This window comes from Xylocopa sonorina, chromosome 6, assembly GCF_050948175.1.
Source record: "Xylocopa sonorina isolate GNS202 chromosome 6, iyXylSono1_principal, whole genome shotgun sequence".
Lineage (NCBI taxonomy): Eukaryota > Metazoa > Arthropoda > Insecta > Hymenoptera > Apidae > Xylocopa > Xylocopa sonorina.
In genome coordinates, this window is record NC_135198.1 from 12633029 (window position 1) to 12658724 (window position 25696).

The 25696-nt window shown below is 52.9% G+C and overlaps 1 protein-coding gene across 3 annotated transcripts in view; it reads left to right on the forward strand.

Moving 5' to 3' along the window:
* The window catches only part of Pum (pumilio), a 61639-nt gene that overhangs the window by 30788 nt on the left and 5155 nt on the right, over positions 1 to 25696 (forward strand). For all 3 annotated transcript variants that reach the window (XM_076896149.1, XM_076896148.1, XM_076896151.1), the window contains 2 exons: positions 24565 to 24951; positions 25330 to 25570. In XM_076896149.1, the coding sequence (XP_076752264.1) occupies positions 24565 to 24951; positions 25330 to 25570 (628 nt within the window). The remainder of the gene's footprint in view (positions 1 to 24564; positions 24952 to 25329; positions 25571 to 25696) is intronic.

Here is a 25696-nt window from a genome sequence, read left to right on the forward strand (position 1 = left end):
CCGTCCCGGCGTGCCTCGTCCCTCAGGAATTATTTACGCGGTCCTCCGCGTCGACGAGCACCACCTGTTTCGTCTTCGTCTGGCGGATCGAAACGGGCGCGATTAAAAACCGAAATTTATTCGCGTCGGCGGAACGCGCGGCCAGACACGATCAGACGCGCGCGGTGTATATCGACGCTCTTGAATGGAATCAATGAGTTCCGTTCACGGATGGTACGCGACCGTCGAATGTTTGAAGAGAGAAATGCCTCGATTCACCGCGAGTACCGGGTGGTATTCTCGTCAAAGAAGCGAATGAAAGGGAGCCGAAGGGCCTTCGAAATCGTCGAACTGCAGTCGGTCGGTCTGCGTTCTCTCCCTTTAAATCGCGGATGGAAGGAACGGGGAAGAAGAGGAGTCCGCGCGATCTGCTTGCCGAGTAACGACCCCGGACGGAATGTTCGCCGACGTGGAGAAAAACCGCGGAGAAACGTTACGCGGTAATGGAAAAAATGTGCGGCGGCGGCGGCTGGTCGGACTCGGACGAGCCCGATATATACGAAAACGACTCGTCGCGGCGATTAATCGGCCATTAAATCTCGTAGCGATCGGCGGGCGCACGGTGTATCGGTGAGAGAGATAGAGTATCGAAGGGAACTAAGACACGAGGTGAATCTTCCCGCGAAATCGTGGAAGCTCTCGCGCGGCTTTGTCGTGTCCTCGACGGAAGAGGAGAGTGGCCAGAAGGCGGCGGGGGAGCGAGCGAGACGGGAAGAGGGTGAAGGAGTTTCTGAGGGCGACAGGGCTGTATTCTCGTTGAGTCTTGCGCCGCGAGAGTAGAACGAACTGTCTACGCGTTGGCGCGACAGGGATCGTGGCAAATCGTGGCCAGAGAGAGGCGGAGAGGGAGAATTCGCGAAAGAGAGCGAGAGCTGAAGAGGGGAAAGAGCTGAAAGACGGAAAGAATGAAAAACCGAGCGAACGGGGAAGCGAGAGGGAACGAGATGGTTGCACGATGCGCGACAAAGAGGGAGCAGGGTGAATAAGTACGAAGGGTAAAGAGAGAGAGAGAGTGAGAGAGTGGGAGAGGGAGGCGGGGAGCTCGCGACGAGAAGGAAAGAGAAAGGAACGGGTTAGAGGGAGAGAAATGGAGAGCGGCGTAGAGGGAGCGAGAGAGAGAGAGAGGGGTGTACGCGTCACACCGGCCGCGTCGCGTCGCGTCACTCAAAGCTCGGGCCATGGGAGCGAGGAGGCTCGAGAGGAGGCAGTCAGTTCTCAACTGCCTTTCTATGCGGCAACCGTTGCGAGCGCGGCTTAAGCCCGGATCACGCTGGACTTAACGGCTCGCTACGGAGAACCGGCCTTCTTTGCACCGCTTTCCTCGAACCACGGTGGATGTTCGAAAGGAAGGTGGAACAACCTCTGAACGAGAACCCGTACCACTCGAACAGAAGGAACGTGTCGTCGTCTCGCGAGCGTGCTCCGTTCGCAATCGGGCTCGAATCACCGAATCGCGCTGTGACAGGGAAACTATCATGACTTATAGATCTACCTCGAGGGTGTACCGCCGCCTGGTCTTCCGTGTTTAAGCCGCATAATAAACCTCGTGCCTTCTGGGATCATTTTGTGAAGCAACGTCGCGCCCCAGTATTTTTGTTCCGTTAACGTTGTTTAGAGTAATCGAGCGTGCGAGTGTGTCGTCGTCGAAACACGATCTTCGTTTTACACAGTGTGCAATCCGGGAGTGTGTGCAACCAAAGGGAACGCCACGTGGTTCCGGGTAATTTCCGTTCGAGATTTTGACAGTGAGATCGATCGTACGCCCGTGGACAACCGATACGGAACGCGATGTTCGATTATCGAATCGTCCGGCAGATCGTTCGAACGGAACACTGATCGCCAGCAGACCGAAAGGGGGAATGCCTGCCTCTGGGTTCACCGCAAAGTTTCGCACCGATCTCGCGTTTTCCCTCTTCAACTTGGCGACCTCGTGGAACATGAATCCCGATTCTGGATTCTACTGAGACTACGCGACTCGTGCAGAGAGAGAGAAAGAGAGTGAAGCAAAAGAAAAGAAAAGAGCCAAAGTTTGAAGAAACGGAAAAGTTCCTTCGATCGCTCCGATCACTGGCGAATTTTTACGCCCGTGTGTGTGCATTCCCAACGTTATATTATACATTTTCGGAGGTACATATCATCGGAAAGTGGACGCGATAATAAATGCTAGCGTCTCGCGAAGCCTTGTCCGTCGGCTGAGCGGGAAGGATTAGGTGAAAGAGAAGAAGAGAGGAGGAGGAGGAGGAGGAGGAGGAAATCTCAAGCCCTGGGCCAGAAAATATGGTGGTTCTCGAGCTGGAGACCGTGTATGCCCAGGCCGCCCCCCATACGAAATTGCTGAACAAGCGTTTCGTCGGGGCACATCATTGGCTGGGCCCTTTGAAGGAGGCCCTGGTCGCTCGACTTGCGGCTGACAAGGTACGGACTCAATCTACTGCGCATTTACGCGCGATCTACCAGCGATGCGTTCCACTCGATAGATCTTTCTCTCTCTCCGTCTCACTCTTTCCCCATCGGGGTTGTGGTTGTGGCGCGCGGATCATCCCTTTAGAAACGTTCTACTCTATCCAGCTCGCTCACCAAGATCCCCGATCGTGCAAGAGTTTACCACGGTCGAGACGCGCCCGTATTTATCCAGATATCTGTTTTTGAACGTCGCCGCGAACGATATTTATAAGCGTGTAGGATTCCTGCCCGATGCACTCATCAGCTGGCATTAGACAAAAACGTTCATTGAGGATTTCGTCGGCGGGACTAGCCCGCGAGAGCCGCGCGAATGTTATTTATAATGCGTCGGGACCGCGATACGTTTCCTAATCTTGTTCAGGCAAGGGCAGAATCGTTCGGGAGAAAGGTGGAATTGTTTATGCAACTGTTGAACCGTCTAGCGCTCGCGCGCTTTACATAGATAGAAGGGAATTTTACCTTGCGCGAAGTTTTCAAGGTACGAACGCGGCCGTGTATCGCCGGCTTTAATCAACACCACCGGTACATGATTAATCTCGATCGATTTCTTTCCCCCCCGCCCCGCCGCCCGGTGGCTAATGAAACGAACGAGATCCGCTGCATCCACTTTCCGAACAATTTAACCAACCAATGAGGCCGTGCTGCCGCTATATCCGTTGGACGCGCAATAAAAAGTTGCCGCGCGCTATTAAATATTTAAACTTTTACCGTTAATAGGGCTGCGTGTGTGTATACGTATCCAGTGTACGGTAACTGTGTTAGGTCAGGAACGTGTATATGCGCGTACCGTGCCCCCTGCCGTACCCCCTCCACCCCCCTCCGCTCCCTACCCTCGATACATCCGAGCAGATATAATCGAGTAACCTGATTTAACCTCGAATAACACGCGTCCTGATTTAAGAACTGCATCTCCGATAAACAGAGGGGAATATAAATAATTCGTCCTGCGGTTACCGCTCTAACGTGAATTCCTCCGGTTGGTAATTTCACGGTGCATCGAGCTCTCGCGAAGGGGGAAACAACGGCTGGGAGGGAAACGCGGAGGATCGACGGTTCGCGAAACGGCCGGTTCTCGCGTTAACGGTCCCATTAAAACGTATCGGAGGTTAAATAAAAGGAAAACGGAGGAGAGCCGCGTAGACGCGGCCGCAAATCAGCCGGTGCGCAGCGACACGTTACGCCCGCGCAATCCCCGTCGAAAGATACTATTCACGTTCCGATTACCGGTTACACAGGACACCAACGGTATTTTTCTCTCGCCGAGAGGAACTTTTTCCCTGGGAAAATTGGTTCTCGGATGTCATCACGGTCGCGGTTCTTAATTCACCCTTGTGAAAGAAAGAGGAGAATGAGAGCGAGCGGGTGGCCGCGGGGGCGAGGAAAGGAAGAAGACGGAGGGACGGTTCAAAGCCGGAAGAGACCGTAAGACACTCGATAATTAAGAGAGAAAATGAATAGAGGGGCTGTGTTGTATCTACGTGGAGCAGAGTCGCGACAGGTTCGAACGGAGCTCGGAAGGAACGGTTGTTTCGCGTTCACCGGTTCCCTGATCCCTCGGCTGGCGTTACGCACGATTTTAACCATTTTTCGACGATCACAGCGGAATTCGATCTCCTCCTTCGTGAAATATTAATCGCGACTATGCGGCGGCAGACCTTTCGCGAGAAAAAGCTCGCGCAAAGGCTTCTCGTATTTTCGTTTTCCTCCTTTCCTTTTTTTTTTCTTTTTTTTTCATCGCGTTCCGGCACCGAGGACGTCGTTAAAAAGTCTTACGAGGCAGAAATCCGGTTGCGTATTGTTAGCGGAATTTAAGCGTGCAATTTTTCGGGCCACCTTCGACTAGCCAGAATTCGACGCCGCGAGGCGTTAATTCGATTCACCGTAAACGGTAATTAATAATACAAACCGCAGGAGAAGGTTGGGCTAGATTCATCCGGTGGTTGCCTTAATTAATGACCATTAATTAAGACAGACGTGACTCGATTGCGCGCGGATTTGAAACGCCGTTCCAGGCACCAGTGATTTCTCCGACTCGTTGCGTGTGTAATACATCAAGTTCATACTTACGCCGCACGTAAGAGTCGCGTTAAAGCCGATGTCGGGCGACTCGCCGATTCTATTAGAGGAGCCTTATGAAATGGAAATGTAGCTGGAGTCGATAATGCGCGGCGGTTGGTTAAATCCGTCTGTCCGTCCATCCGTTCGTCCGTCGATTCGATTCCATCGCGTTTACAGCTCGAGAATTTTCGCCTCGTTCCCTGGCATATTAAATTCGTTTATGCAATTTCGCTGGCTGGTGTCGAATACGCGCGCCTCCTTTATCGACCGGTACTTTTTCCATCGGCATTTTGATGGACTTCCAGCCCTCTTCGTGCACTTACGTACACGTGTCGCGGCAGGGAACAACCGAGTGTCTTTGATAACCCTGGTGAAAGCGCACACGATACGCTAATATCCGCGATACTTGCTCTCGATGCGGGCGAGCAGCGACGAAACAGCACTCGAAACGATCAACCGGTAGCTTCTCCGTTTTTCTTCGTGCTTCGTACATTTCACACCTGTGACGTCACCTTGAAAGTAAAACTCGCGAGTAACATTTTCCATTCGAACCTCCCCGATCTATCCTTCGTGTTTCTCAGCGTTACGTATCTCAGCGGCGTATTTATCACCGCCACGTATACGAAACCCAGGCAATTTACTGGCGAGGTATACCAGAGAAATGTGTTTTATTAACACGTAAATGTTTAAGCATCCGAGGCTGCCTCTAGCCGTGATTCATCGAGAGATATCGTCCGCGCGCGGTGCCGTGATGCTCAGCCACAACCACGCGCGTTATTATAACACCCCCGATATATCCGTTTTGCCCGTTGGTTTCTCGTCTTTGTGGCGATTCTCCCGCCCCATCGATCGACGATGCTTCCTCGTCCGTAACGCGTCGCAAAGAAGAGATCGCACCCCTCTCCGCCCCCGTTCTAAGGTGTTCCCGATTCGCCTCGCACGTTTTCCATCGATCGGATCGGTGTACACGCGAGCGATAATGATGTCAATTAGAATTTCCACCGAACTGTACCGGTAAATATTCGAGGCGGCCGCGTGGCGCGAGGTAATTGGAAATTTTTACCGGGCCCCGCTCGAATATTTTATATTCGAGAACGAAGAGAGGCCCTGATGGACGCGGATGCAGAACGTACGCAGCGTACCGTGGGTTAATTCGTAACGACGAAAGTCACCGGGGAGGAACATAGTTTACCATAATTCCACCTTTTACCCCGGGGTTTCCTATCCGCCAACACTGTTCCACCCTTTCCACCTTTTCACCCGCAGTCTTCGTCTATGGAAATTTAATTATCACGCCGGCTGGCTCTTTCTCTCAACGATGCACACGATAATGATTTTCCTCCGTGCCCTCCATAATCATTCCGCCACCGTCGCCCGTACGAACGGCAGAGAAAAGAAGGGGAGAAGGGGAACCAGGAACGTTGGACCGTCGCGAGACTCGTCGTCGTTGCCGCGGATTCGTATTCTTCCGCACCCACGCCTCTCGCGCGACCCCTTCACCTTCCTGTCGCGAACGCGAAACGCGAAACCTACTTCGTTCTTGGCTTCTTTCGTCCCTGAAAATCTAATTATCGCCCCACCTTGAGGCGACCGGTCGCTCGTGCTCGCCAGCACGCAAAGTAGTTCCCGATTCTAATCTGGACAAAAGAACCAGCCACCTCTCCACACGAGGAATACCAATCCGTTCGGAACGCGATCGTTCACGCGGCTCCTCCTCCCGCTCTGCCCCTCGGACACGTCGATCTGGCGCTCGAAATCCGATTTAAAGTTCCGCAGGGATCGAAGTTAGCGTATGCCAACGGGGATGAACAACAAATGAACCTAGCTGGAACGAAGTTAACGCGACGCCGCGCCTGGTCGCTCGATGCGCGCCGTGTCACGCTCGATTTACCTTTACCCCCATTGTGCGGAAAAGTTAAATTCTTCCTAATTGGTCGCGGGAGTCGCGTCTCTGCCGTTGTCGAGCCTTCCGCGCCTCTTTTCACCTTTCTTCGACGCTGGGAATTTAATTATCGTGTGCCGCCGCTGCTGGATCCGCACACGCGTACCACGGACCGCGGCTCGCCCGTCGAATAATTCGTTCCACCGGATTTTCCGCTCGTCTACTCTTTCTCTCTCTCTCTCTCTCTCTCCTCTTTCCCTTTTTCGCTCCCCCGGTGGTCTCTTAATCGCGTGCTAAAAATTACGCACTGATTTCGAGCCAGGTATTTCGTTGCGCGAGCGTGTAACAGCATTCTAAATGGGAGCATTGGGGAGCGCGGGTTTCTGCTGATGCAGTGAGCGGTATGGGAAGTAAATAGGGGAACGTCGGAAGGCGAGGAAGAGCGAGGTTTCCGCAGACGAAGACAACCGGGTACGGCTTAACGCGTCTAACCGACTTTGCAACCCTCGTTATTTCGCGGACAGATCCGAGTGCTCGGAGTCGCACAGTGCGCGACGTTCACGCGATTAGCCTGTTCCGCGAACGAGGACGTATCAATTGAGAAGTTTCATCAACGACGGTGCGTCTCGGTTGGACGCGGACAATCGTTCGATAACGAGATCACGAGCAGCCGTTCCGAGTGGACTCGATCGATCGAGGACCCGAGACGCGGGGGTTGCGCTACTCGGATAATCCGCGTTTAATGTCAATTGGATTTTGCGAATCGAGCGAAATCCATGGTCGCTTAGCGGCGTCAATGGCGCGTGCTGTATGGGCCGTCGACGGTTCAGCGCTCCTTTCGTCGTCTTTCAAAGCCCTCTTCTTCCATCGGCATACCATTTTGCTCGGTGGTTAGTCTAACCGCGAGCCATGATTCTCGATGGAATGCTAAGAACACAGTGGAGGGCTTCTCGAGCCCCTTTCCACCTCCTTTCGTCCCACTTCCCTCCCCGCCGTCTCTGTCTCTTCCTTCGATACCGTTGCACCGGCTATTGCATAAACCGCTTGCTTCTTGCCGAGGAGACCCGGAACTCGAGGAGTTCTCAAGACGAGCCTTTCAATTCCCAAGTATGCCAACAGGAAAAAAAAAGGAATCTGTTCCGATAAACCCCCGTTGTAATCGGTCTGGGATTATTAAACGTCTAGTGGTTGGGTAGCAGCGATTTAAAGTAATAAGCTCCGCCGCCCCCTCCCCAACTCGCCTCTTCTTCCTCTGCCTCATCCCCTTTCTTCTCCCTTACGCGAACGGATTATCCCTCGGTCGGCTAACGATGGTACACCGTCGCATAATCGTAATCCTGCCAGTTGCCGATTAAAATGTTACCTATGCGTATCGTTGCGCTTCGACGCGACCCAAATTCACCGGAGTCAGTCGAGCGAGGCGAGCCGCGGTTTCGCGCACTTTTCCGGTTAAGTCATCCACACCGCGTCCACCTTTCGAGCTTCATCGAGTGGCGAGCCTGCGACTACTCCGCGACGCGTTCAGTAACGACCTTTCCTTGGCGGAACGGGAGCTCCGTTTGCTGCAACGCCCCGGCTGGATTTATGCGCCGACTGCCAATGTCAACGTGCGTTCGATTGTCCGACGCGAAACGAACCACTTTCAACGCGTGATTACACGGCTTCCGCGAGAGTTCCGCACGGAAGCGTTAAATTTCCTGGCTTCGCGGAGGTTTAACGACGTTAACGTAACGGAGGAGTCGTCGTCGTCGTGTGTATGCAAAAAGGAAATCAAGAGTAAATAGTCGGCTGTGAATCGAGGAAACCGCGCAGAAGAAGCTTCTCCGGGAAATAAAAGGTGGAGAAGCAGAAGGCGAAACGCAACGGAACGATTAGATTGATTGTCAATGGCAAGGTGCAGCCTGGCACGTGAGCAGCATACGCAATTCCGCGAGCCAACGATAGGATGGCGTTCGATGCATTTCGATGTCATCGCCGCGCGTCCTCCTCCGGAACGGTAGCACTTGCAGATGCATCTGGCGATTTCTATGGTGCATTGTCTGCGCGGCGCGGCATTGACTAGCCAGAAAACCAGCAGCTGTCGAGGGCCGCGGGGGAGCCGGTTGCTCCGGTTATATTCGCGCCTTCCTTTTGACACGTTCACGTCCTTATCTGTTCCCGCGTCCTTTTCGCCGTGAAAATGTTTCGAGCACGATCGATCGCGTGCTCGCATTTCCATGCCTCCGCGCCTTCCCTCGTATTCTCGGTCGCCTCGACGATCCGTGGAAGAACGCCTCGCAGCCCTTCCGACGCCGAGATGTCCGCTCACGTGCGCGTGTCACGCGCAATTTATTCGTCACGGTAAATAATAATCACCAAGTTTCCGCGCGGTTCGATCAACGCGTTCAAACGCGAACAAAAGAGACGGGAACTCTTCGATCCAGTAGACGACAGCGCATCGATAAGGCGTATCGAAGTTCCTAAGCGATCGCTCGATATCAGCGATACGTATGTACGCTTCGTAGGTTGACCCGGGTTACCTTTCTCGCTGGCATGATCGTGCACGGGTGCCAAAAAGATATAGAGCGACGAAACGATGTCAGGCGATCGTTCGTTCCGTTGGAACGCGCGACAGGAAAGTGAAACAGCTAAAGAGCCAGGAGTGGAGAGAGAAGAGTTTTGCACAGCAGGCCGTTTTATTATGCATACGACAGATTCACCGTGAATTCGAGGCTGGACTTTTAGCCGTCCTGGCGTAACCTCGCTTCTAGAGAAAGAGAGATAGCCAGGCTTATACGCGTCAGCGGCGTTCACCTCGGATCTAGGATTCATCCTGCGGTGAAATCGGCGCGGTTCGCCGGGTCCCTTCTCGGCCGCGTTGAAAGTATGGACACAGGAGAGAACGGTCTTGCAGAGTTCCCGTAAAAGGGGCAGAACGCGAGGGCGGCGGGAACGCTCACGTGAAGCGTCGTGCAAACAGGGCGCGCGATGAGCGCGCGTAAGGGCAAGGGGGAAAAAAAAAAAGATAGGTGACTCTTGTTCGGGAATTTTAAAGTGAAACGAGACGATGAACTCTACCCCGGCAAGTACGCAGCGCTAATTAACATTATTTCCTTTTCGCTACGGTCTTGGCGAATCGAGGGAGTTGGCTCCTCGCTCGCGTTGTTTTTATTCGCTGGGAAACGGATTAAAATGTGTAACGTCCTTTGCGGATTGTTAAACTAACTTCTCGAAAAGAGCGAATCGTGCGCCGACTGCGACGCGCCCTTTCCACATTCAACAAAGTAAATCTGATTTTTCCGCCTTTTTTCTCGTTTCCTTTTGAAGTAAATTTTTTCGTACGGGAGAAGCTTATCGTCTCGCCGATGTTTCGAGCGTTGAGCGCGCGCACGCGCCCGCGGTCGCAACGAATATTTCATTCGCGCATCCGGCGTTCCTCGACGAGTTCCGCCCGATTTTATTCTCCCCGAGGAAGCGTGTTCCGCCCTTCGGTGTCGGTCGCGCGATAACAGCCGCGTCTCCACGCTTTGGCCTGATTCTCGAATTCCTGGAGGACAGGAAGAGGAGGGCGGACGGTTCTTTCCCGGTTCGGTAGACGAGTTTCCATTCGCAGCCTCAGGGTTACGCCGCCGCGTTCCTCTCGACGATCGAACCTCCTCACGGTTCGTTGCCCGCCGATCGCGCATTTCATTTCGCTTCCGGCCGTGAAATTATAACAGCATCGTTGCCAATTCCCCCTTCGATGCGCTTCCGACGCGCGACACCCCGGGAAACCGTTGTTGTCGACGATCCTCCTGCTGTCACGTTCCAACGATCGCGTGCGAATAATTTGCCGGTTATCAGACGAGCCGATATGTTAATACGATTAATCGGACGATATAAAACGGACGGGTCTTCTGGTAGCGCGTCGTCTAAGGACGCGATGGTTGACGTTCGCCTCGCACCGCGCGTCGCTTCCTACCGTCTCACGGTGAATCTACCTTAACGTACGTCTCGCGAAGGGAACGTAATAATTACCAGGGCAGCTCTTATTACCACAGAGGTTCTCGCATTACCGCTGAGCAGGCGGCCACGATGAGATAGCGCTCCTCTCCGCCTGTCGAGCTCTCACGTTAGCTGGCTTCTTGTTGGTCGAACCGAGGCAACGGGAGTGCAGAGATACACCGTGTTACCACGGCGGCTAGTTAGTCACTTAGCGGATAGTTCCCCGCGGGATCAACTTTATCCCCGAGATTGTCCTTCCTTTCAACGATATCCGCCCTGTTATCCTTCCTGGCGAAGATGGCGGCTGGATCGCGAAGAGGATTACTGCCGCGGGGTCGACTCCAGCCCTCGATCCATCAGAGGTATCCACGATAACGCGAACACGCTACTTAAGTTTTATGTTCGACGTCGATGGGGGCCGCAAAAAAGGGGTGGATCTCAATTGTCGGATGATTGTTCCCGATCGTTCCGAGGGCTCGCGTTCTCTCACGCAGTAGAGCGAACCAATTCGTTTGTTTCCAACCAATCAACCGCGTTTCTTCGTTCTGTTCTGATATTTCAGCGGCGTTTACCTCTCTGCCCGGGCAAATAAAAATGGAAACGGGAATACGAAGTGGCGGTACGCCCTCCTCGTCGTCGCCGTCGTCGACCCGCGCCCGTGTAATTGAATATTGTAGCTGGACAATTTTTAGCATGCGACCGCGGTTGAAATTCAATTCGAGATTACACGAAATGGAGGACAGACACTCGCGGCTGAAAACGGATTAAATAATAAAATTGATTCTCTAATTATTCCGCGGCGCGGGCTAATCAAATATCGCGTGACACGATGATAATTTCGCTAATCGTTTAATGGAGAAAATTTTCCAAATATTAATCATCTTAACCTCTACTGTACTTTGGATTACTCGAATTAATTAGCAAGATAACGAGTGATACACCGGCTGTTGCATGCGAGTAAACGAGAAACGATCCACCGTGTACTACGAATGCTTAAAGGTCTGATTAATTGCAGTCATGTTTAATTTCCTAACGAGCTCTGTTTTGCTTTCGAGGAATGGACTTCTGGACAATGGTTGGCGATAGCCGATTAATCATATCGCGACGAATTTCCGCTGCCAGCTCTTTTTTCACTCCGGAAGCCACCTCTTCCGCTCTTTCCTCCTCGCTCTCTTTCTCTCTGTCTTTTATTAGTCTGAAAATCATAAATACAAACGGTGGCTAATATGTTTCACGATGCCACGATTAATAATCGTTACAGTTCACGAGAGAGTCGTCGCTTTTATCGATTCCAACTGAATACGAAACGATCCCGCGCCGTTTTATTCGCCAACGTTCCGACGATAATTCAAATGGCACACTGGAAATGACGCTAATCTCGAATCAGCTGCTTTTCCAATCGGCCCGCGCAATCTATATGTTTACGAAAGGTACAGATGACGGCCATCAAGGTTTTCCCTTGTCCTCTCTGATGGCCACCGGCGATTTCCATTGCGACGCGCATCGCGGGGTCGCGGCACGTGAAATTCGATCGCATTTCACATCAGCCAGCAGCAGGACGTCACGCGTCGTTGGATGGACGCGTCGAAGAAGACGAGTTCGCACGACGATAGATATTACGCGATTCGGTGGTTGCGCCCAGCCAAGGGGTGAGCGCTCGCCGCGAAGAGCACGCGCCCATAAACTCGGATGGGCGGGGTGGCAAAAAAAAAAAAAAAAACTGGAATTTCTGACACGTCTCGCTACGATGTCTGCCTGCGCCCGCTGCTCTCGTTTACCATTCGCTCGCGGATCACGTATATTCGCGTGTTTTATTTAGTTCGGCATTGTTGCGGACGCGCGAAGAGCGCGCGCGGTGATTTTCAAAGTTGCACCACCGCCATCCTCGAGTGTCCGCCTCGAGCTTTTTATATTCCCGTTGCCTGCTACGATAACGCCACGGATTTCTTACCCGTCGAGCTATCAACGACCAACAGAAGAATTCCATTCGAAACTTGTTCGACGGAAGTTTAAACCGAGGTGTCCGAAAGTGAAGGAGGAGGGCAGAGGGGGGGGGGGGCAGGGAGGACAGGAGAAAGCCAGTCGCATGGAATGAGATAGAGGGCCACAGTTCGCCTTGAGAGCGAGGTAATAAGGCGGGAGGTTATTTCGTAAAAGGAAACAAAATTAAATTCTATCTCGCGGATGGTATATTGACTCGAACACGGTTGGAATATTGATGAGATTTTTAGGAGAACCACCGCCGCGCCTTCGGTTACGTAATCGCGCGGGTATCGGATCGGTAAATAGACCCAAGAATCGCGGCCTACGTGTTACGTGCTTTCACGTGGCCCCCCGATCGCTGACCGACCGGTTACGTCTCGTCGTTTATTTCCATTTCCACGATCTCCCGCCGTTATGAAAATAATTCCCGGTGGCTTTGCCGCGGCGTAGTGAGACACGGGAAAGGGAGAAGGAGAACAAGGCGGCCTGATGGAGACGAAAAGAGAGTCAACTTAACGGTCAAGCAGCGTTTATGACCGCGGAAGTACCGTTGTTTCGCAGCGGTGCTGCGCTGTTCGTCGTGTACGATATCCCTGCAATTTCCCCGCCGCTCCCTTTGCCCCCCTCTTCAATTCCTGTCTACGCTGATTACGGTCTCTTTTCCGCAAACGCTCGCTATCAGCCTCGATTTTTCATATCCCACGCGGCGACGAGCAGTCGAACCGCCTGGCGGCGCTAGATTCCAGGAATAACGAACGACTCGGCGACGTGTCTCTCGTCTCGTGTAGCTGTTGGTACCCGTCGAAGAAATTGGAACGGGCATTAACGATGTAGAACGGAAAAATCGGTTCGAGCTCGGCGATGCCTCGCGGCCCGTAATGAAATCTAACAGCAGCTACGCCGGCAAACTTTCCTCCCCGTGACGCTCGAACGAACTTGCGCGTACCAGCGGCAATTTCCGAACGAGAGAAGCCGGATCCCCGGGCGCATCGCGCGTTCCCGACAGGTCTCCAAGGTGGCCGCGTAAACTTCTCTAAACGTATGTAAACGTCACGTGGAGTAACATTTCCATCGATCGATGGCCCTTCTTCCCGTCTGCCGACGCGATGTACACGCGCGTCGTCGGCCTTTACAAGTATCTCTACCGCGTCGGAGGATGCTACCGTCGTTGGTTCCTCGCGATACAGACAGCGATACACCAGCGAGTGTACATAGTTGGAACAGCCATGTACGTTTGAAAAAACAATGGACCGTGTATACCTACGCGTAGCCAGACGGAGCTAAGACAGTGTTTAGGCCTGTTCCGTGCACGTACACGCGATCCACGTCGCGCTCGCGCTTTCGCGTAACCAGTTGTGGCTATGTGTGGGTGCGCGGTCGCGTCTGTGCGCAGGCTTCTCTCCGTATATGAAGAAGTGCAATCAGGGCTTACAAAGGTTGTAGCATTTCATAAAGGTCACATCCACAACCCCTCTTTCTCTCCCTCTCCTTCTCTCGCTTACTCCCTGGGGGGTATTAAAATCAACCCCCATACTTGCAGCTCGGCTGCCTCGACAAGGACCTCTTTTTTCTGCTCTACTCTTTTCCTCTTTCCCCTCCGTCTCTCTGCTGGCTTCTCTCTCCCTCCGTCTAGGTATTCCTGCCGATATCTTCCTGTATTAACGATTCTTCGGCGTGTTTATTCGTCGTTTATTTAGTTTTTCCGCGTCGCTGAACGGCGCTCGACAGTCTCCCGTTCCTCGCTTCTCACATCGAGCCCTCGATGTACTCTTACGATTACAGATTCATCGATTCCTGTTCGGTCGCGTTAACGAGCACCCCCTAGGCTCCACCGTGCTCGATTGATGTCTACGTGCTCCGTAGCCCCGCGATAATGGATCGCGAGATCCAATCGGTGACAAATGCTGGGAACGAAACAGTAGGAGAATTAAGAGAATTGGAAAAACATATGGACGCGGACGAGTTTCGTAGAACGATGGAGTGGAACGAAAAACAATGCCGTGGGCCTCCTCGAGGCGAATGTGGATGTTGCGCGTCGACTGCCATCCGACTAGTCCCGGATAAAACGTGTACGCGCTGTGCATATCGTCCACGCCTTTTTCATTCCATTCACCGTTCACCCGTTTAAGCCCGCTTATCCGGTCATCGATGGCCATTACCTGATAAATCCGATATCACCAGGCGCAACTCGACTTCGCGCGCGACCTTAACGGGTGGAAAAAAGTCGATCACGCGTGGAGGTGTGGGCGATCCATCGTGTGTGCACATGCATGCAACCGCGACGCGTTCGCGCCGCGTGTGCGCCGCAGAAGGTCGAACAAATGTGGCCGCGAACAATTGCGGCGCGATAAAGAGGCGAGAGACAAATATTCCGTCTGGTGCGCGATAACCGTCCAATAAAATCGGCGGCGCCGGTGCCTGCGAACACGGAGAAGACCTTCCTCGCTCGTCTAACGTTTGCCGCGCGACGCCCACGCCGATTTCTCTTCCCCCCTTAAATAAAACTAATTGGCTCGCCATGCTCTTTTCTCCGGCCTGTTTCCGTTAGCCAACAGCTCGATGGACTCCCGCCCGGGAACCCCACGGAACAAATTTGCTCGAAACGAATTTACGGAGAAAATCGCCGAGGGGGCGGCGTGTAGGGGTGGATCGTCAGGGCTAGGCCGGGAAACGACCGATGAATTAAAAACCGTTCGTTTCTCGATCGACTCAGCCTGGAGGCGAAGGGTTTAACCAACCAACTAACCGTGAAATATTTTCAGACACTCGTACGGTTTCGCCTAACGCGTCGATGCTTTAATCCCGTTCGATTTTCCAAATCTACTTTTGACGGGCTCTGCCTACAAACGGTGATCGGTTCGCGCGAAACGACCATCCGAGACGGGTAAATGCCTCCGCGTGCGAAATACCGAGGAATAACGATCTCGAACGCCGCTTTTTCTATTAATTAACCGTTTATTCACATCTACGTGTAACGCAGCGAACGGAAACTAATGGGAAATAGTTTTAGCGCGGCAAGTAGCGCACCGTTTTTTCCCCTGCGACTCGGTCCGACTGCAGAGGAGTTGCACGAACCCGTGCTCAAGTTGCACGGCAAACAATTCGGATATCTCCCGGGTAGAAATTAGTCGCGTCTTGATGACCAGCTTAGCTACTCGGCACGGTTTCCATCGGCGGCGACACGCTTTCTTTCGTACGCTTCCACGGTGGACTCCCGCTAATTCGTCCCAGAGTTTTCCATTACGACTTCGTTTGCGTTTCGACGGCAAAATCCATCTCGATCCGGGACTACTTTCAAATTTCTTCCAAGCGATCGATTTTTCTCTGCGGGAACAATTACACGGCATTGGTTTCGCCGGACACTTCCCATCGACACGCTTTCACGAGCGATCTTTCATGGATGCAGTTTTATCGAGACGCAGATCGAACGAAATCGCCGTTTTTCGCCGTGCTCCCGGACAAAGTTCGCGGGGTGCCTTTTAAACGGACCGCCGGCTTTTTCCTTCGCCGGGCGCGTTTTTACTTTCGTCGAGAGGGAATAATCGGGCAAAAGTTGAACTTCACTTTCGCGCGTATCATCGACCGGACTCCCTTTCCTTCTGCTGATGAAAAAGGAAAAAAAAGAACAGATTTACCTGCCGCGAGCCAATTCGCCATCCCTAATTTCGTCTCGTGTCGTCGTCTGCTACTTCTTTGTGGCACGTGAAATTCAGATTCGTATCGCTGGGAGGGTTCGTTCGTGATGGAAGAGAAAAAAAAAAAGAAAAGAGAACGAATCTCTTGCGAGGGGGTTCTTTTTTTCTCCTCCCCATACATTGTGGAGTCGCGTGTCGGAGGTCGATCCGCGGGTCTCCACGTGACGCATAACGGGTGTCGCGTGAAAAAAAAAAGAAGAAAAAATAAAAAGAATGCCAAGTGGAAGGTAGGGCTGGTTAACGGGCCATTAGACTGCGGCGGAGCAACCCGGCCGCACCCCTAAAGGCTATCCAATAATAAAATCCGCGTCATTTGGCTAAAAGCTACCGCGAAGGGGTATCTGGTATCAAGGTGTGGCTTCAACCCTTATCACGCGAGTTCTCCTCCATCGAGTTTGCCTTCGTCCCCTCTCCTGCCTCGCTCTCTCCCTCTTTCCTTTTTTAAAACTCTTTCGCCCGTCCCACCCTCTGTGGGATTGGCCGTCACCGAGAACAGGACGCGTGTTTCAACGAGAGAGTGTATTTTAATTGAATTTTGCAACTAGGCTAGCGCCTATAACGGGAAACGCGCTGCGTGCGAGACAAGACCGCGGATAAACGCTTACAATAGGCATTGTTTCGAGGCCCGCCGGTGTTGGATGTCTACGGATTACCTCGATAATTGTGAATCCGTTCCACATTCATTTTTCGTACCGCGGATAGTCCCACGAAACCACAGAGAGCCGGCCGGCAAAATACGTTCCATGAATGAATCACTTTAATCCCGAGGTTCGCCGTGTTTCAGCTAACGGTACGCCGGATCGTCGCTCGTCCGTGTCGACTCGAAAAATTGCCCGGTTTCGTTCCGTCCTGACCACGGAGATTTCGTCACCCAGTGTCATTCAACCTCTGTTCACCGGCCATTCGCTTCGACGCTCGTTAAAAACGGAGTCGCCAGCCTTAAATCTACTAAATTCAGACGTTTCCTACGTGTTCTCCAGCCCTTTTCATTTCCATTCGCGCGATTGGAATTTCTCATTGAAACGCGCGACGCATTCAACGCCGATAAGATTAGGTCCCTTTTCGATTATACTCGGGGATCGTAACGACGGAGACGAATCGGGTCAAGTTCACAGGTGGTTCCGAAGCGGTTCTTTTTATTCCTTCTGGCTCTCGCGCCCACGGTGGCACGGGAGCTCGAGCGACTCTTCCTGGATGACGTTGACGAAACACGCGAGGCGAAAACAGCGATTCATTCGGTGGCTGGTTTGGCGAACGGTACAAAGTCGAGGAGGGTGTTGCGCGTCGAGCGAGCGAGCTTCGGTCAATTCGATCGATTCCCGGTGTCGGTGGAACCGGTTTCTGCCGATGGAACATTAACACCCAGCGGTTCTCTGCAACCGGCACACGTACAGACCGTGATTTATACCGGGAACTGCGAAAAGAACGGGGGCCCTGCGCCACACGCTTAGAAAGTTACCATCGCTCTGAACGACGACGCGTTATCTGGAGCGAACGGTAGCCATTGTGAAACGACGCCTCGCTTTTCTTTCGTCTTTTCACCTCGCGTCGTGCCCAGAGCTGTACGCCCCGAGATAAGGCTCGTTTTCAACTTTCCCCGTACCCGCTTCGCAGCGACCATTTCGAACCGCGTGGAAAAGATCGTTGACGACCGGGTCGGTCGCGCCGTCTCCTTTGAGTCGAGCTGTATATCGCGGCGAACACGCGAACGTGTGTCCCGCCCCGATTAATTAGTCATTCCGTCGGGTTTAATCGTAACACGTCTGCACGCGATTCCACCTCGCGGAACGAACGCAGCCGCGTTACGGTCAATGGGAACCGGACTGGAATACTGGCCAAGTTCATGACTCGGTCAAATCTGCCGGCGAAAGATCGGACTCACCAACTATACGCTTGTACACGCGCACGCCTGCCGAGAGAGCGGCGGTAATTTCGCGAAACGATCGACGTTTCTCGGAAATCGGATACCCCCGACCCTTGACCCGTTTTCAGCGGAACGAATCCCTCGTGTTCGCCGTATTTTCGATCTTTCGCCATCGTCGTCGTCGTCGTCGTCGTCCTCGCGACTCCATCCACCATCTCCACGACGGCCTGGTCGCGCCTCTCTCAGACGAAGGAAACGCCTCGGGGTAACGAATAATTCCTTCGTCTCCTCTCCGCATTCAGAGAAGCGATCCTCGTTGTCCTTTTTTTTTCTTGTACCGTCTTAATTGTTGCGTCCTCGATTGTTCCCGATGGCCATCGAACCAGTTTCTCGAAGTGGACCGGAATCGAGCCGCTCGAGGAATATTCCTCCGTACGAAAGAGTTGTCGCCTCTTGGCCGATGATCCGCCTGGCTGGTTACCCGTGGTAACGAAAACGATCGATCTCCCCGGTGGAAAATTCGTGACGGTACGACGTTCGATTTAATTAACGAGCTGAGAAACGCGAGGCTCGCCCGGGCTTTTTGGTAATTAGTAGCGCGTGATACGGCTGGAACGATAATTAGAGAACGAGTTGCCGCGTCGATGGGTAGTTTAGATTTTCAGATTGTAAAATGTAGTACGGTGAACTGGCGCGCGCGCGTGGAAACGGTTTTCGGTGCGGGGCCAGACGGGTACGCGGCACGGGAATGCCGTGAGGACACCCTGTATATTCCGTACACGCAGTCAGGTGAGCTAACGGTGCCTCCGAAGCGGTTAAGTAACGGGCTCCTCCACTATTTGTCGTTGTACTTTTATTTCACGCAAACAGCCCAGGTTTCACGAATATGTATCCTGCTTCTGTTCGTCCCACCAGTTTCCCGTCCTACGTTTCACGCCGCGTCTCGCGCCTATGACGTTCCCCAGGAATCGATCGTCGATTCGCGAACATCGATCTCCGTTCGTCCCAACTTCCTCGACGCTAGGATCGTTCCGATCTGTCGATCGGATCGCCCTTGTCGCTGCGCTCATCTCTCCGCCTTCGCTTATGGCGTTCGCAACTTCTCCCCGTCCAACTTGGACTCGGAATTTCTCCGTAGAACGCTCGTTCGAGGTTTACGTTCGAGTCGCTGGCGATCGAAACGAGTTTAACTGCGTCGCTCGCCGCGAAATGTTAATAAATTTCATCAGCCACCACCCTCTCCGTTTGCGTTGTAATTCGTCTTTACGCCAAAGCGGTTTACCTGCTCGCGCCGCGTTGCCATCCAAGCGGAATGAAGTGACTTTGTGCTCGGCTCGAATCAATAATGCGCTCTCCTAGGAGATATGGTAATGTGCAGGCTGAAATCTAGATTCGGTTCAATTCAACCCGGTGGAAAGTTTCACCGGCTAGTTCCCCACCGTTCATTACCACTCGCAGATGCACGAACATTTCGGCTTCTGCCGCGCGTGCCACCGCGCCATCGAAAAGTTTCGCCGGCTGCGCCGTTTCACCGTGGGCGCACCGTGGTTAGCTATGGAATCCGAGGAGGGTACACGCGCGTCCAGACGTTTCGATATCTGATAATTACCGGCGATTTTTCGTCACTTAATCGTGGTGCGTTCGACGCGGACGTCTCGAGGTTAGAAGAAGAGAATGGCACGCAGCGTGATACGGCGACCATCGGCCATTAGGATACGCAATTCTCGAGACACGCGTGACATTACAAGGCCGACGTTAGCTCGCCTTGTCTATCGATACTCGCAACCCATTTTCAAGTTAGTTTCTTACGTCAGCGTCGATTTTGCGATAGAAAACTCGTTTGGTCTTTGAGAAAATTCGACCGCCAGTCGACGATTTTCCTGCGTTCCGAATTACAACCGCACACTGTCGGCGAACCGGCGATTGGGAAACAGAAAGAAAGTATCTTCGAGAGAAATCAGCGTTATTGTTTAATTTATCTGTTAACGAGCATAATTCGCTTCCAGATAACTTTATTCACGCGACTTTAGTTTCCTCAATGAAATTACGATACCTGGATGGTATCTAGCTAATGATTACCGCGTTTCCCCGCGTCGTTCGCAGATAACGGTAATTGCTAATTCGTAGTGCGTGACGTCAGGATTAAAATCGCGAACGGAGTGGTTGGAGAGTAAATCGGTGGTCGAAAGTATTGACCTTCCGATAGGGATAAGGATCGATCGGCGTGTCCTCGAATCGCGCGCATCAACCTCGGAATATAAACGTGTCAAACGCGTACCGGTCGATCAGCAAACCGTAACGCGTCGAGAGAATTGAATGTTTGCGGTGGCACTGTCAGCGAAACTAAAATGCGTTATCGAGCCACCGCCAGAACGATATTCGCGCGGTTATCAAAAGTTTCTCGCGATTGTGACAATGCCGAGCGATAAAAACGCTGCTGGCGGATGCATGCTCCGATTCGAGATCGTTTCATACCCGTATTACATCCATCTTTTTTCCTCCTCCCCTTCTCTCTCTCTCTCTCTCTCTCTCTTTTTTTTTTGTTGCCTCCACGCTGTGTTTACGCGTGCATCGCACTATTAACGACAAAAGTTATCGCAACGCCGCGTACCTACGAACGTTTTCTCTTCCACTCTCGTATCCACCTACGGCGGATGGTCGCGGCGTGGCAGGTTCTGAAAGCGCGCGGTGCCGGTGATTGTTTCACCGGCGAAAGAAAAGGAAAGAACGAAAGAAAGAAATATGGGAGAAGACAATGAAAGATGTCTCTTGGTTTTTATTCGAACCCCGCGACAACAATGCAACGGCAAGGCCGTAAAGTCGCGGTCGGGTTTACTTGGTCGGGTAGGTAACGCGGATCGAAATTTTTCGACGCCGCTGCTCGAAACGATCGCATCGATCGTTTCGGGATGGAGGGCCTAGCGGCGTTTGCCGCGAGGAACGCAGCGCGTGGTAAATGTTAAAGTTACCATTCGGAGCACGCCGTTTTGAAAGTCAAACGAGCGCCGCTCGAAAGTTCGTTGAACCACACCGTGTTCCATGCTAAACCCGTTTTCACGACCGCGTCGCGAGGGATTTAGCAACGAATATCTCTCGCTTAATGGTTCTTATATCACTGATTACGCCCGTTGCGGACCTCTTTCGGCGTTGGTATTCGAAGCTTCGGGCTTCTCGCCAATTCCACCGTGCCGCTGGATGCAATACCCACGGCACACTGGAGGCCGCTCGCCGCTTCTGCCAAACCTCGCCTTTTTAACACTCCCGATCTTCCCGCTACTTAACGCGGAATCAACTCTATACTTTATATCGCGGCGATCCTGGCTGTTTTTAAAGCACGGCTCTCCGCTGGCATGAAAATTTGCCGGATCGTCTCGTTTCTGCACGAGAACGCGCGCGAACCATCGAGGACAGCGTTCGAGAGAGAGTCGTTCAGGAAGGGAAAGGCGATGGATGCTTCGAGGGTGTCGTAAATTAGATCCTTCTCGCTATTGCGTCGTGGACCAGCGAGGATTGGCCGCGTCGCGAGTGGGACGAGAAGATGGGTTCCACTTGGTGTGGTAGACTCGTCGATGCTGACGCGTACACTCGCCGGTGTTTTAAATACACAATGCGTCGTCAACGTTTCGCCTAGATTTATGTAATTTAATTTAGTACGGGGAATAATCGCGCGAGCCGAAGCGGACGCGCGCCAGCTATATTCGATTAGGGCGGGCGTAGCCGGGAAATCGTGGCAGTGGGTTGGCGCGTAGGCCGGAAAACTCGGAATACCGTCGGCTATTAAGGACGGATAATGTCCGGAGGGTTTTCGAAAAATCTGGCAACGATTGTCACGGTCGACTCGTGCCAGATTCTCTCTTCAGAGCGTAGATACTCGAGCGTGTGCAAGAGAGCAGGAATCAATAGGCCCCTGGTATTGTAGGCGAGGATTTGTAAGCCGCCGGCGGAAACCTTACGTATTCAACAGTGAGTCACACTTCCAGGAACGTATCCCAGCCCTCTTCTCTCACCTACGACAATGTTCCAGGGCATTGTTTCCCACCCTTGCCGAAATCAAACGGTCCCCCAGCGGTTCTGTGTCGAGCTTCAACCCTATTTCTCTTTTTCTCTTCTTTTTTTCCCTCCTTTTTTCTCTTTTTTTTTTTCTTCCCACCCCTTTTCAAACGCAATCACCGTGATTTCCATTTAGGCGTTCGTTTTCACCTCTTCCCGTTCGAGGGCACTAATGACTTCTGCGGTAATGGCTGCCGCCTGCAACTTCCATTGAAAACTGTGCCGTGAATTGAGTGGCCTCTCAGCCGTTCTTTCCTACGCCATCGGCCCGTATCACACCCCGCGATAACGCGATCTCCGCCGATCCTTGCCTCCGTTCTCGACGGTTTCTCCTCTTGTAACCTATACCTGCCCGTTGTAATCACTGTAAATTACGAACGGAACCGATAGCACGATGAACGGTGGACGCGTTAAGTAATTGAAACCTAATCGCGTTCGATAAGATCGTCGTTGAACGTGTGCACCACCCCCTCCGAAACCGTATCCCCGATGAGGCATAGGTCGTGCTCGCGATGAGATAACGGTGCTGTTATTTAAACGTTGCACACAGTCGCGGTAAATATCGGGTGTGCAACGAGGCATCCATCATCCCCCTCCGCGAGGTTCAACGGGTATTACTGTGTCTTAGAGGAGCGAAGGATTAAGGCGATGACGACGATCCTTCCTCGAACGGGCTCGTAAAACGAGCTGGTTCTCGGGGGGCAAAACAAACAACTCGGCCAATCCTCTGGTTCTTAGCGCAGCAGCCGGATGGTTACGTTGCGCGTTCTCAGGAATTGGGTCAAACTCGATCGTAACTGGGTCCTTCACGGATTTTCAAATTTCCCGCCTGGAACGGAACGCGTTTGGATCGTCTTCGTCCTCGAAACGAGCTACCCTTGTATCGCGCTCGCGAACCAATCGATCTTCCTCGTCGACGGACGCGCAGCGCAAGGGACGATCCGAGTTAGTTTCCGTGGCGATAAAAGCCGAACGACCGTCCTAAAGAATTTTATTGGACAGCGTACGGAAACAGTCCTCCAAGTTCGTCGAACTTGGGACAGCGGGGAGAAAGAGCGACGTGTGCACCGAGTCGGTTAGGGAAAAAAGGAGTCCCGTGGGTTCGCGCATGGAATAATCATCGAACGTAACCATGGCCTTGGCTGAAGCTCGACGTCGCTTCCGGAAGAGGTTAATACCCGAAACGCATCGCTGCCTCGGAGGGCTAGAGCGTGTCGTGAATGGTTCAAGTTTCTACGCTCTCGCGGAGCAACAGTCTCCGCTCAAGAACAATGCCCGGTTTATTTAGACGCAGGTCGTTATGTTCGTTATGGGACTCGGGGAGGATCATTTTTATGGTCAAAGTTAATGACGGCCACGGGAAAAAAGTCGTAGGTGGTCCCCGCTCCGTAACGAGCCGGGCGTAATTGCCCGACGAAAGGTCGATGCGTTCCTCTTCTCGGCCAGATGAAACGTCGACGCGAAAGGCGGTTCGTTAACAGTCGTCTTTGTAACTTCTTTCGTAATCCTCGGGATTAGCGGTTAACGTAACGCTCGCCTCGGTCCAGGCTGGTTTATTCCCAAGATTTCCTTTCTTCTTCTTCTCCTTTTCTTTTTTTGTCTTTTCGTCCAAGCCTGCGAATTACACCGTACTCTCTAATCGTCGTCTAAGGTTACTCAACGCGGTACTCCGCGAGGTGAAAACAGCCGATAAAAAGATAGGGACAGAGCAACGAACGTCCCGCCAGTGTCAAACCCGTACCACGTTTGTCGGTCAATTAGAGTCCAGAGCGAGTACCGGTAAAATAGAGGCGAACGCTTGTCGGTGAACGTCCGCAGGGGGTCGTCGACCCAAGCCAGCCAGGCCTCAGTCGTCCATGGGTTTAACCGGCTCTTTTGCGTCGCCTATCCGTGGACAACCCCGCCTCGCGTCGTCAACCTTTTCCTCTCTCGCAGTCTCGACCTTGATCCGAAACTTTAAACCTGGCCCGGCTGGTCTCTCTACCAGGTAACAGGATGTCGTCATCGAGGCCACGAAGCGCCTCGATTACGTTACCGTCGGTTGGACTCGCACGCGCGATCAACGACTCGATCGAGCTCCTCTCTCGCCGCTTTTTCGCATCGCTTTTAATCTCTGTCGCGGCGATTGGAGTTTTGCCCGGACCGTTCAGAGAGATTTCACCGGTAGATGTTCGCCGCGCACTGTCGTATAAATTAAGAGGATAGGGGCAGTGTCGACGGTCGTTTGTAGTGCTCGGTACCAGGGAAAATTCACGATCGCGTGTCACCGCCGAATCTCTCCTTGGCAGCGCCTGCTAGAAGACAGTGGCAGATGCCTTTCAGCTGCGCTTCGATCTCACGATAATATAATTAACCGCGCGCTGGTCCCGTACGGAGGAGCCTCGTAAAAGAGAATAGACCGCGTAGAAACGCGAAATTACCGACGATTCCTACGAGCGGCGTTCTCGCGCGCGCACGTACGCCTACCAAGCGGAATCATTATGCCGACGGACACACGCGAGCCACGAAGAAACGCGGCCCGGTAATTATCCCAGACTAACGTACGGTTTCCGTCTTCCTGTTTCCAGCAACTGTTCCGAAGTCAGCCGCAAGGGGCCACGCCGCAGCAGCTTCAACTGCTGCAGCAGCAGCAGCAACAACAGCAGCAACAGTATCTGGCTGCCTCGCAGGCGCAGCAGCAACAGCAACAGCAACAACAACAGAATTTCCCGACGGCACCGTACACGGTGATCAGCGGCCAGGAGCCGTACGTCGGTGCGTTGATCGCAGGCGCGCCACCCCCAGTGGTACCGCAGTATTATGGAGTCGCGCCGTGGGTCTATCCAGCTGGGCTGCTGCCGCAGGCACCACCTCAAGCCGCGGCTCCACCACCGCCAAGGCGACCGCTAACACCATCCTCGGCCGCGGCCGCGGCAGCCGCCGCCCAAGACACTGCAAATAATCTGGCTCAGACTGTAAGCGAGCTAATTAGTCCGGTCTCGAACGAGAGACACGGGCCCGCGCACGTGTTTAGAAATAAATCCTATTGTCGCGTCCAGATTTCAGCTTGTTGCCGATATACTTCGTTCTCCCAAACGCGGCGCGCGCGCCAGTTGAACGTTTCTCGATTAACTTCGGCCGTGGGGATTAAATATAAACTTCGAGCGGCAATTTGCACGGTCCATTAACGTTTCTACGTTTCTGCGTTGTGTGCAAGATCGAGAGCGTAGAGAATTCACCGGTGGAATGTAGCGTCCCTCTATCTAGAATAATGCGAGTCGGTCCGCGGGGTTGCTTTTTCTCCTCACCCGTTGGCTCGTGGCAAACGTGAACGAAGGGCTGTTTCTTCGCAGGTCCAGGGCCAGTACCAGGTGATACCGGCTTATTACGATCAAAATGGCTCCATCGTGATGGGCGGTGTTCGCGGACTTAGTTCCGCTGCGACACCAATGAGATTGGTCAGCCCCGCGCCTGTTTTGGTGAACAGAGCCCCGTCGCAACCGCCACCGGGACCACCGGCTCCACCGCCGCCGAGTCTATACTCCCAACCAACCCCCACGTCTCACAATAACGCGACACCGGGAGAATGTTTGGGTAAGACGCGTTGCAATCGTAACGACTGTAATTAAAACATCCGGACTGCTCGTCAGCATTGTAGATACGTGTTACTATTTCATCCGACATATCGACTCTCCTCCACGTGATATACGAGCATATATA